This window comes from Corvus kubaryi, unplaced genomic scaffold (genome assembly GCF_017639235.1).
Source record: "Corvus kubaryi isolate FWS band 111438036 unplaced genomic scaffold, C.kubaryi_AGA036_p1.0 65344, whole genome shotgun sequence".
Lineage (NCBI taxonomy): Eukaryota > Metazoa > Chordata > Aves > Passeriformes > Corvidae > Corvus > Corvus kubaryi.
The window spans coordinates 67,562-80,643 of NW_024581927.1; the positions used below are offsets into that span (position 1 = coordinate 67,562).

The 13,082-nt window shown below is 39.2% G+C and overlaps 1 protein-coding gene across 1 annotated transcript in view; it reads left to right on the forward strand.

The window, feature by feature from the left end:
• LOC121673299 (protein lin-9 homolog) overlaps positions 1-10,168 on the forward strand; it is a 39,035-nt gene extending 28,867 nt beyond the window's left edge. The window contains exons 11-15 of the mRNA XM_042046494.1: positions 3,321-3,401; positions 6,696-6,821; positions 7,139-7,321; positions 7,441-7,538; positions 8,814-10,168. Of these exons, the coding sequence (XP_041902428.1) occupies positions 3,321-3,401; positions 6,696-6,821; positions 7,139-7,321; positions 7,441-7,538; positions 8,814-8,919 (594 nt within the window). The 3' untranslated portion in view covers positions 8,920-10,168. The remainder of the gene's footprint in view (positions 1-3,320; positions 3,402-6,695; positions 6,822-7,138; positions 7,322-7,440; positions 7,539-8,813) is intronic.
• Positions 10,169-13,082: the final 2,914 nt, after the last annotated feature.

Below are 13,082 nucleotides of genomic sequence, written 5' to 3' on the forward strand. Positions count from 1 at the left end.
GAAATACATGAGAGTGGTGAATGCTGATTATTGATTGTGCTGTATTCACCAGTACAGATGTATTTCTATGTTAAAGGTCACTGCTCAGGATGTTCTAGCTTTTCTGATACACTGGTACTTAAAAAAATCAAAGCCCTTTTTTGATTTAATGGTTATTCAGGAAGTAAATGGTCAAAAAACAATTGATTCCAAGAAAACTTTCTGGAAAACTATTGCCAGGCAGTTATTTATAAGACCACAAAGAAAAAATTTTATGGGAAGAATTTTGGACAAAACAGAAAATACAGAACACACCTTGAATAAGGTTTCAACCCAGACCCTTATTTCCCTTTTCTGAAATTAATTTGGAAGAAGAGGAAGTGTATCCAAAACCACATGCAGAGAATGACAAGGAAATGTTAGGGGTTATTCTCTTTACCTATAACTTTCAGTTGCAAACATCAGGACTTGTAATAAGTATTTTAATCATTGTTCTACACTTAGTTTTTTTAAATCTTTTTATTAATTACTACTTGTTACATTTTGACATCTGAGACTGTGGACTAACAGGTATTAGAAAAAGACTGGCTCAAAAATTAACATGATATTAAGAATAAAGCCAGCAATAAATGAGTCATAAATTTAAAAAACCCTTTCATGCTTAATTCATTATGTAATGCAGCCTTAAATATTTCACATGCTGTGTGGCAGGTCAAAATCGATAGATTGCATTCTTACATTCTAGTCGGTATTAAAATGTAGAGGGTGTTTTTTCAAGCACTGAGCTACAGCTTTTTTATTTTCCTTCCTCCCTGCTTCCTTCTGTGTTTTGGGGTAAAAAATTCGATTAGAAGGCAGCACTGTAGGACAAAGCAGATGTTGGCAGGGTCGCTGCATGCCCGGTAGAGGGAGTGTGGTGATGCAGCACGGGCACAGCACTGACCTGGTGTCTGCATGTGAGGAAAGCAGGCATCTTCCCGACTTAAATGCAGGAGGAACAATCTGAAAATGGGTACTCGATTTTTGACTGTTTTCTCCTTATGAAAATTTTGAAAATATTCCATAGTAAGTTATCCTACATTTCATTTTGAAAGGCTCATTTTATGTCTAACAAATGAAATCAGAAGTGAAAATCTAGACATTCTCATTGAGTTTTTCCTTCATTTCTTTTAGTGTGAAAAAGCATTGTACTAAAAACTTGTTTCCAGTTTATTGAGAAATATAAATTACAACAGTAAACAGGATGAGTTATGCTGAAAATAGAGCTGTTAGGCAAGAATTTCTCATGACAAATAGGGCTAGACTGAATTATAGCATTCACTGATGATACTGGCAAATGAAAATGGAGGTCTATGTAAAAAAGTGTACCCTTGAGAGAAAGTTGGTGGGCATGACAGATTCCATGAAAGTCACAGTTTTGTTAGAATCAGATTATCCTGATCCCTGGAATGTATCTTGGAATAGGAAGAATATAATAGAAAATCCAAGCTCATCAAATGGAGAGCTAGCACTGTGCATCGTCATATATGTCTGCATGTCAAAGTAGAAGTTAAGAATCAAATGCCTTGAAAATTCAGGGAACGAATTATATATTCTGCATTGATTTGGGGACTCATCAACTTCATGAAGGAGAAGAATGTGTTAGGCCACTGCTGGATAGTGATGACAGCAGAGCTTGACAGGTAACTTTTTGGCAGCAGTGGCAGATGGTGTACAGTGCTTTTCTTCCTCCCAGGTGTTTTATTGGCAACATGAACACTTGTGTGGTGTGTTAGAAACTAGATCAGAGAGAGAATCCAGCTCACAAGTAACAATTTTAAACCTTTTCATTCTTGTCCCTTCTAAATTTATTTCTTTATCATTATCTCTTCTGTGATTGGGTTCTTCATGCAAAATGCAAAGGGCAAAAATGCAAGTGCTGACTCAGCACAGGCACTGGGGGACAGCACAAGGACAGAAATGAGCAGCTGGAACTGGGAGGCTGATAACCCATGCAGTGTTGCCTCTGCAACATGCCTCTGACCATGGCTCACCATCAGCTCATAAGATGCATCTGGCAGAATATTTGGAGTAGAAAGAGAGAAGTATTGATGCCATTTTACAGGTTTAGTTTACAGATGTGTCATTCAGAATACTGTTACAGGCTTCCTGTGCTCAAACACAGGAAAGATGCCAGTGAATGGAAAAAAGATACAAAAAGGGTCACAAAAGTTTAAGAGATGAAGATCCCTTTATGGAAATAGTCTGGAAAGGGTCAAGTTGCAGTTAGTCCAGTGGAAAAACAGTGGGGACGAGATGCTTCTATTGTCTCTGAATAAACAGGGATAAATACAAGGAGAGAACACTATATTTAGCTGAGAAACAGGTTTGGCTGTTTGGCAATATGGAACAAATTGCTATGAAGTGAAAAAGAATGCATTTAGCATGGAAATTCCCAGAATATTCCTCATTAGCTGAAAGAGATCCTGGAACAATTTTCTGATTAGAATTTCTGAGAGCAAGCAACCTGGCTGAATTAAGACTGAACTTAAAAATCACAAAAGGGATTATATATAAATCAGATGTATGTTGAACTAGGAGTTCCTATTTCTCCCAGTCACATATTTCACTACTAAGATGGAGTTAACCCCTCTGGAATTCATAAGACCTGAAAATTTTGCTCTGTTTATTCCAGTAATAAAAGTGTTGCTGGTTGAAGTGAAGCTAGGATTTCTCTCAGGGCCCTAGAGTATGAATAGTTTTAGGAGTGATGTGTGTGTTGAGAATGCTCCCAGTGATTTCCACTTCAGCCTGCTAGGTCCCCAGGGCAGGAGACACAGGGTATTCCCATTACAAAAGAGGGAAATGGAAAGCCTGGAGTTGTTCTGTATAACAGATCCAATCTCTATACCGGGTTTTACTGCAGGAGTTTACACAAAGGGCTCGTGCTCAGTCGAGGGCACAGGTGAGAACTGTGTGGAAAAAAAGATGTAGTAAGGTGAGTGATACTAATTGTAGTATCATGACCGTAACAGCCTTTGCTCTCCTTCAGCCTGTAAAAAAAAAAAGGTTCTTCAGCCTCTAGCTGGCCATAAATTATATTGGTCTTCCTATAGGGAATTTCAGCTGATGGATTTTAGCGCTCATCAATTTAGGGCACTTGAAAATGCTTTAAAAATCTCTGGAAAGTCTATCATTTAATTTTAATTAATTTTTATTTCTGCATCTTAACTTGATCAACAGCTGAGAAATAAGTTTTTAAATTATGAAAGAAACAGGTATGGTTTTTTATCTTGAAGTTCTATGGCATTTCAAAACTGCTTAAGGACCTATTCTTTCTAAAAATAGTTCCTTTGTTTTAGACCAGGTTATCGAAAATCCTTATGATCAAGAAGGAACACATCAAACAATTGAGAGAGATGAATACGGAAGCAGAAAAGCTGGTGAGAATGTTCTCTTTTTGGTTCTTAAAACAGGATATGCTTTAGCAGCTAATGCAAATAAATACAATTAGGAGTGTAGTCTAAATAAAACCTGTATTTAATACTTTCTATGACATGAAATGTCTTACTGTTTTTAAAGACAAGTCAGAGAGGTCAGTTGCTTCAAATATGATTCTCCTTTGAAAGCATTGTGCTTTGGAAACTGATTAATGTTAACATTGGGACAGCACATGTCAGTTAACACATAAAGTAAGGAAATACTATGTACTTTGAGAATTTGGAGTACAAGCTTATATGGTAAAACATTTATGATAATACTGTTTTGCAGATGGTAGGTGCTTATTATCTCAGCTTTCTGGTTAAAGCAGTTACTCATTTCAGAGATTTTCTGTGTGAAGCTCTGAGTGCCCTTGACTGGCATTTAAAGTTACAGTACCACAGCAGCTACTGCATAGTTAGCAGCAGCAGCAGAATAGTTTTTCTTGCTAACTTTATCTAATCAGCAGTCAGTAAATCAAAATTTTAAGAGTGGCTCTTCTACCACCCATGGCTATAAATTGAGAGCAGAAAGCTCTCAGTCTCAACTTTCTGCCAGCATCCATCCAGGCTGTTGTCTCTGCAGCATCCAGAAGGTTTGTGGAGAGGAAGAGGGGTCTCTTTTATTTCTTGAAACAAAACAGTTGATTTTTTTTTTCCATGTGAAATAGTTGAGTGTTGAAAGATGTGATTTATTGTGGTAAGATTTCTCTCTGTGCCTTCAAAGATCGTGTGCATGTGTGCATTCTGTTACTCTGCTTCCTACTGCCCCATCCCTGTCTCTCTGTAATTTTCTTCTATGCCATGATGTTGTTCTTCAAACCTTGTGATCATTTCAGTTACTGCATTATTTTTCCTGCACATCAAATGTTTTGTCTTTTAATTTTGTGTGTTAGTAATAAACTAGATGCAAAGAGAAGTAACTTTAAAACATGTCATTGCAACTTGTAACTCTGATAATGAAAAATTACCAACTCTTCTTAAACAATTTTTTTGGAGATATTAGTACTTTTGCATTGATGAGGAGATCCAAAGGAATGACAGTAGCCTTCCTCTAGCAAGAACCCAGATGTTATCTCAGCTCTCAAGTCCTAAATAAACTGTATTGTTACTTTTCTTGCTCTTCTTATTCCAGAAAATTGAAAGAGCAAAAAAGCAGTGGGAAGGGAATCTAGAAATAGATGCTAAATTTGATACATGTTAGCTCAATTGTAACCTGGATAAGGACTTTGAGGTACTTTGAAATTCTTCCCTGCGCTATTTCCTTTGTAAACCAGCAATCATAAAGCACCATTACTATTTAAGGCTGTCCTGATAAAAATAGAGGATGTGATACCTTCCTATTGGGCCATATTCTTAGCCTGTCTTCTAATCCTCTTTGTCCCTTGGCAATCCCATCTGTGTTTGTGCCACTGAGTATGTGATGCTTCTCCTTTAAAATATATTTTCTTTGAATGAGAATCTTTTTCTGGCCCCAGTTCACTTCAACATCAATAACATACCGGAACATGAATAAAATTGAATCCTTTGAGCTTACTCAGGTGTACTTTAATTGCCAGACTTTGGTAATAATTCATACAATTGTCATTTGATAATTGTTAGAGTAACACTGCTGTTTGGTTTAAAGTAATCCTTTTATGAAGACTTCTGTTTAATGACTGATTCAATATAGAAATAAATGGAACTGACAACAATCAGAAATGGTACTGAATGTAGGCCGTTATTATCTGGCAATAATAATAAATTTAAATTTACACAAGTCAGGAGATGCCTTCAGAGGAGATATTAATATATGCAACTGCACTTTTTCTGTCTCATTTTTCTTGGCATCTCTATATTAGTCTGGGTTGCAGGCTATAAACAAATTACTGTGTACATATAACAGTAAACATTTGGATAAACAAATATGAATTAAAAGGACCTGCAATAAAAACAAGGTAAGGGTAATGCTGGTTGTCTCAGAGAAGCATTTAGATCCTTGGTGACCTGCTTCCATCTACTGAAAGCTGTCCGTCTTTTGTCTGCCAGTTTAGCTGTTCATTGGTGTTTCCAGGTCTTGGGTTGTGCCCAGGTCAGAAATAGTCCTGGTGCTGAGAAATACTTCTTTTGTCATCACTAGCATGGAATGCCCTTAGCCTTTCCTCTCCAATACAGAATTCACAATTGTCTGCAGCTTTCACAGCTAACCTGGAGTAATTCAGTCTGCTCTAGGGGAACTGGTCACTGGAGGAGGTCTGAAAGATTCGATTTTGGATGTTCCAGAGCTGCAGAAAGTATGCCAAATTTATACTACTTTCCAGTGCATTCTGAAATTATGGTGTTAGTTTAAAGCCCTGTTAAGTTGGTATTCAGATTTGTAAGTCCCTGGAGATCATTTCAGTGATTAAGTTTAATGGGGAGCTTTAAACTGAACTCCTAACTGAAACCTTTTGAGTTTTTGACCAGAATCCTCCTGATGAAGGCTCTCTTGACTTGCAATTGCTTTATCTTGTGGTGTGAAAACTACAGCTACAAGTTTTGATTGTAGGAGGTACCTGTATCTCAGTCTTGTGGCTGGGACTACGTTGAGCTTCTCTTGCAAGAGGCAACTTGTAGAGGAAATTTTATAATATATTACATGTTTTGTTTCAATTTCAAAAATATCACCCAAACAACATCAAGCTATATTCTGAAAAGAGTGTAAGAAAAATGATACTGTATTTTGGTATTTATTCTTTTTGTGGAAAATTGTGCTTACAAAATACTGTTACCAAATATAAGCTCTAGTAACTTTCTTTTTTGGCAGAACTTTTAGCTGTAACAGAAGGTATGTAGCACTTAGTCATCCTCAGGTGACCAATAACTTACTAACCAAATGTGCCTCCCATCCTGCAGCAGAGGTGGTCGAGGCCATATTGTCCTGTACTGTTCCTCTGCTGGCAGGATAGTTTTCTGCTCAACCAGTAGAGAGAAGCCATGCCCAGCTACTGGAGAAATAAGCAGGTCAGACCACAGTCATCTTCTGTAGCATTTACCACCATAGATTATTGTAGCACTTCAAGAAGGGAATAAAAGTATGGTTGTTACCTACACATTTTCCCTTGGAGTTATAAGTAGTAATATTGTGTTTTAATACTTTGTATGTTAATGTTTTTCTATTTGACGCTGGGATTTCAAATATCTCAATATAATTTTCAAGTAAAAACTCCTTTTGATGAGTTCAAAATCTGTAACTGTGTAGTATTGCATTAACTTTAATATGTTTTGCGTTTTCCACAGAAATCCTATTCCATGCCAATAGGCATTGAGTTTCAGAGGAGATATGCAACTATTGTGCTAGATCTAGAGCAACTAAACAAAGACTTGAATAAAGTTTTGCATAAAGTTCAACAGTATTGCTATGAGGTAAGATTTTGCTGGAATCTCTGTGTACTTGGAGGTTTTGCTCAACCTAAGTAGAAAATAGAATTTCCTGGGAGTAGGGCATTAGGTGGGGGTCACACTGAAATGAAACTGTTGGTAGCTGTACTGGATTCCTTCTCTGTGTCTGCCTTTGAGCAACAGATACTTTTCCTGATACCTGTTCTTAAGTAGACGTATCTAAAGAACGAACACTGTGTACTATATACACATGAACTGTCTTTGAAATCATCTCATTTCACACATCCACCAGATGCAAAGGACTTCTTCACTCTTAATTTCTCCACACCATATTTCTACAGCTTGCTCCTGACCAGGGCCTCCAGCCTGCTGACCAGCCCACGGATCTGAGGCGCAGATGTGAAGAGGAAGCTCAGGAGGTTGTCAGACAGGCAAATACCTCATCAACGGGACAACTCTGTGTTGAGAGTGAAAATTTAACTGATCTTATCTCTAGACTTACAGCAATATTACTGCAAATTAAGGTAAAAAGTTTGCACAAAACAGCTTCTCCCATACAATGCACAGTATTAAATCTTTGCCAGTTTTTGTGCTCAACTGTGAGAAATACCAACTGTGAGATTTTTGTTTTCTTCTTCTACAGTGTCTAGCAGAAGGAGGTGATCTGAATTCTTTTGAATTTAAATCACTAACAGATTCATTAAACGACATTAAGAATTCAATAGACTCCTCAAATATCAGGTATTACTTTTTGAATATTTAATTCTTAATTAAACACTTTGTGATAGTAGGCAGTTCTTATTGTATTTTAGAGGTGAACATTGATTATAATTAAGGTGTTTAATCTGGTAACTTCTACTTATAGGAAGGGTCCCATCTAAAAGGGGGGCTTCTTATAGGGAATGTGAAATGAGCAGTTTTCTGTTTGAACCTATCAGTGAAATAACATGTTAAAAAGTGATAAATTGATGCAGCAATAAGTAGACTTTCTTGTTCTTTAGTAATTTATGACAGCTAAAAACTTACTTTAGAACACTGTCAGATTTTGAAATCCCACTAGTAATACAAGTATTTTACACCAGAGAACAGCACCATTTTAGTATCCTTTTGGCATACTCAACCTCTTGTCTATAAATGTCAAAAGGTGGCATATGAGACAATTAGAGGTTCTGAGCAGCTTTCATTGGCAAGATTTTAAGCCAAGAAACAGAAAAGTGGCCATGTTGTGCTGGATCAAAGGCCAAGCTAGTCTAGATGGGCCATTTTTCAACAGTTGTCACAAGCAGGTGCCTGAGGAGGCATCATAAAAATAGCAAGAATGTGGTAGCAAGAGCATAGTGATACTTGTCTGGAGTACCCTCCAGCCTCCAGCAATTTGTGACCAGCATTTTATGCTGCTAAATTAAGTCGTTTAGAAAATAAACCTAAATGCAAAGTATTTTTTTATATCCTTACTACTTGTATTGCTACGTAATAATGGGAGGCTGTACACATGAATTTTTAAAATTTTTTTCCAAAGGTAGTAGGATGGCCTTTTGATTTTAAAATAGTTACTGAGAAATGCTCTTTTATAGCATTTTTCATTAGGAAAAACAAAACCAAACCTCAAACGTTAGTGAAACTACTTTATAATCAACCCTGCAAATTGCATATTGGAATTGATTCAAGTCAAGGTTGATGTACCCAGCAAAGAAAGTGATGATGTTTCCATTTCATGGTACTTATTTTGGCCATTTTAGCATCTCTTCATAATACTTTAATTTCAGTAACTCTGGTCATGTTAAAACCTTACTTTAAGTGCCCAAGTCAGTAACTCTTGATTTCATGCAGCTGTTTGTGCAAGTTCTGTTTTCCCATATTTCTCTCAAGTTGCATTTGTGTGTTCTGCTCTCAGATTCATCTGAATTTTTGTACTGGCTGTGTTCACCTCTTGATTTTTTTACTGTAGAGATATTCAGACACAACTCTTACATATGGGGTTTAACACTTCTTTCTTTCCTTCTTTTCTTCCCATAGTTGTTTTCAGAATAATGTTGAGATCCATGTTGCACATATTCAGAGTGGTCTGAGCCAGATGGGAAATTTACATGCTTTTGCAGCTAATAACACCAACAGAGACTGAAAACTTCCTTTCAAGTGTACAGCAAGTAGTTCTGGAAAATCATCTTCCTTTCTATAGGCTTCACCAAATACCCTAACTGCCAGAAGATAAGGGAAGAGAAAACCTCTCATAAAGGACCCTTTTAAATATATTGTATCTGCTTCTTAAGGAAACCAGCACTACTGGCCAGCGTTACGTTAGATTTCTCCATTTGTTATTCACATGCAGTAGTTTTGCTGACTGGTAATCTCTTAGTAATTGCATTGATTATAGTAAACTTGAAAGCATACTTTGGTATAATTTGAACTTCGTTTTTAAAAGTTCAGATTAGTTCTGCACACCTCTTGCTGTTGGATCTCCTGGTATGTTAGAAGTGGCAGAGAGGAAATGGCTCGAGTTAGTAGCCACATGGCAGGTCTTTGTTGTGTAAAGCTACACCTCTGTGTAGGTCTTGAGTGCTGCCAGGTCAGCCCTTGGGAAGCCGAGTGTTCCTGATCTAAGGAAGCAGCAGCAGGGTACAGCCAGCAAACATAAGCTGTAAACTGGAGGATATTGGGCAGGTCTATCAATCAGTCAATGTCTTGTTGGAACTCTTAATTTATCATAACTTACAGAAGGAGTCTAATGAAGGAATATAAAATGTAACTTTCCAGAAAGAGATTGGTTATGGCTTTTTCCTTTCACACAGGGCAAAAGAAGTGCTTTAGGTGGTATTTTATATAAGTGACTGGTTAAACTTATTTCCAAATTCTTGTTTGTTTGTTTTGCACAAGTTTTAAATTAGATTACTGGTTATTCAACAGTACTCAGCATATATAAATATGAAGATTTTTATAATTAAAGATAACCAGTGAGGTAAACTGCAAAAATAAGAAGTGATAACCTGCCTATACCTTTTGGAATGTTAATCTTGTAAAAAGTGTGTATTGGTTTGTTTAAATAGTCTTGTAAAGCTTCTGTGTAATGAATTGTTTCCAGATATCAATTTTCAGAGATAGCTGTAGAGATGTTTTTGATTCTTTTAGATGCCTCATTAAATAAGGTATTTTATATGTTAATGTATAAAGAATATGTAAACAGGATTATTTTCAATTTTAAAATTTTGTATAGTTTAAAGATGCTTCTGTATTCTGTGTTGGTATTGTGCCACTGCAAAACTTTAGTGCAGAGTTTATATTTAGCTAAATTTGTTCTGTTAATTAAGAGAAATGCATAAATCTTTTATTCTCAATGAAATTTGTAACTGAATAAATTGACCTATGAGAGTTGATATATTTCACAAAAATGCAAACTTTTTTGCAGATGGTCTCAGGTCATTTTTTTTAAGAGAAGCTAATTGCTGAAAATGAAATGTTATGAGGACAAGGTAAGTAGCTGTTTCAAAAGGTATTAAAAATTTTACAAGGGATACTATAAAATAATGATAAACAGTAATTTAGCTGAGTTACCCAGGAAAATTTACCTCTCAGAATACAATAGAACATCATAGTGGTCCCTGCAATTGCTTTTGTAATTGTGTCACTCATTATTTTGTGGTGTTACCATCTGTTTGATACAGAAGACGGAAAGGAGTCCTCTCTCACCACCCTTTTCATGTAAACAGAGAAAGGTGCCAAAGCCTTATTTAAGGTACATAGGTTTAGTCAGACAGGAACTAATCTGATCTACAGGTAACTCAAGAAGAAGGAGCCATCTCCTTGCACCCCTATACTCATGTGGCTGCTGCTCCCTCTGCACACCTCTGCTGTGATCCCATCCTGCTCTGATGGGACTCAAGCTCAGCATATGCACTGAATGCTTTTGAGGGGCAGGACTTCCCAGTACTAAACACCAGGAGGGTAGTTTGGCCCTGTAGATAGCAAACATCCCAAACTGAGGGGGGAGAGAAGTTGTAGATGCTAGTAGATACCAGAGGGTTTGGGAGCCTGCCTTATTTCTTACTGGACACAGAACACATTGCAATAACCACCACACTCCAATCTCAACTCTGATTCCTTAGGTGTGATGGTTTTTACGTGTGGATACTTAAATGTGCTCTCCAACATGTTTTCTGTTGATGTAGGTTTTTTTCATTTCTGCAGGGTAATAGATCATAGAAAGATCTGTCATTTGTGGTAAGTGTCTTTCACAATGTGTGTGAAAGTACACACCATGTACTTTCACATGTCACTTGTCCCACTCACGTAGGCAATGTGGATATACACATCTTCTCTTTTCTTTGAGAGGCTGCATTTCTCCTTGGGTACTGATGTGTTGGGTCAGAGCTAATGTTGAATTTTGGTGACAGTAACAAATATAACTGCTTTTGCTGAATGTGCCCTAAGCGTAGCTGGAGTCTCAAGAGCACACTGCAACTACCGTACCTGAAGTCTGCAGGAGCAGAGCAAGTTACTTTGATTGATTATAATCAGTAAACTTGAATTTACCCTGAGCCCCCAAGAAACCATGGTCTCATTTTCTGTCTCTCCCTGCAAGTGCTTGCGGTTTTCCTGACCCCCACCATAGCACCCAAGTCCACTTGGGACAGTTGGTGTTTGAGGTAATTGGTTGGTTTTTGGTTCATGTTTTTTTCAAGGGTAGCTCTGGGCTTTTTTTGATGGAGAATACTAAGCAGCAGCCACTATGCCACGTCACCTTACAAGCTTGCAGTCCAACCAGCATTCAGCTGTCCCAGATCTCACAAGCACAGGTATGTTGTGGGGTGGCACTGAGGGATTTTGTGCATTGGTAACCTTTTTCTGTGGGCCGTGATTCCTGTTACAGAATATTCCTGCCACCAGTACATGGGTCATTTTTCCTGTGCTTGTGGCATTCGGGTGCTCTTCTATAACTGATGTCTTACAGCTTGCTCTGCTGGGCTCTAAAGTACTATTTTGTAAGCAGGAAGAATTTGCGTTATCCTCAAAATACATACAGAGTAATATATCCTTCCTCAATAAATTGAATTACAGGAGAGACTTCTGTTATTACTAATTTTGCAGTGCAGAGCCATTCAGCCCATGACCAATCATGTGAACAGCTTCTGTGTAGTCCCTACCTAAAGCTGAAGCATCCTTAGAGTGTCCACAAAATATTGCCATTTCTCTTAGTTTAACATTAACCTTGGCTGAAGTGGCAGACTGGAGGCTTTTGTCCGAGCACTTGAGATTTGGGGGTTTATATTCCTTAGGCCATAATTTTCCATTTTCATTTAGGGATGGGGGTGTTTGTTTAGGGTATATTTAAGACAAATACTGACAGAGGAGGTTTAAGGCAGCTTCTGTAACCTGTCCTTCAGGCCCCTTAGGTCTCTTATTGACGTCTACACTGCAGCCGTGGCTCTCCAGGACCTGAGAAGAGAGCCTGCACCTGGGATATCTAACACTTCTCTACGCCACTGTCAGCCAAGGTAAGAAACCTTGCCCCCTGCACCAGGTACACACACAAGCAGAGCAAAAATGTAAACTTTTATTTTCCTTGGTCAAAAAAATCACAACAGACCATCACACTCTTTTCTAAGACTAGCCCCCGCCCCCAAAACACAGTGGATTGGGTTAGCTTTTTGGCTGAAGAAGGTTAAATAGATATACAAAACATGGTAAAAGGAACCTTTAAATACAGTGTAAAAAGATGCCCTCAGCTGATGGAGCCGACCCGTATCTTTCTTAAATAAATAGGTAAAATCAGTTACTACCGGATAAAGTGCAACAGTGGCAGAGCAGCAGTGGTGAGGTAGCGCGGTGTGTGACTGCTCCCCGCCCGAGCAGCGGGACGGGGTCCGGCGGGAGGGCTTCGCAGCGCGGCCGGGAATGCGCCCCTAACCTGTCCCCCGCCCGGCCGCGTCCCGCCGCGGCGGCGCTCAGAGGGCGCGGAATGCGCCGAGCGCGTTCTCCTCCCACTCCGAGCCCGACTCCGAGTAGCCGCTGGTGTCCTCGGCGTCCGACACGGGCGAATACTGCTCGCAGAAGGCGCGGGCCGGCGGGAAGGGGCCGGCGGCGCTCCCCGCGAACGGGGCGGGTTCAGCCCCGCCGGGCTGGCCGGGCGGGAAGCCCTCGAAGCCGGGGCCGGGGGGGAAACCGGCGGCCGGCGGCCACGGGTAGGGAGCCGAGCCGTCCTCCGTCCGGGCCCCCCCGGAGAGGGCGCAGCGGGGCCGCTCCGGAGCGCGCAGGGCGGCGAAGCGGGGCGGCCGCGGGCAGCCCGGCGGC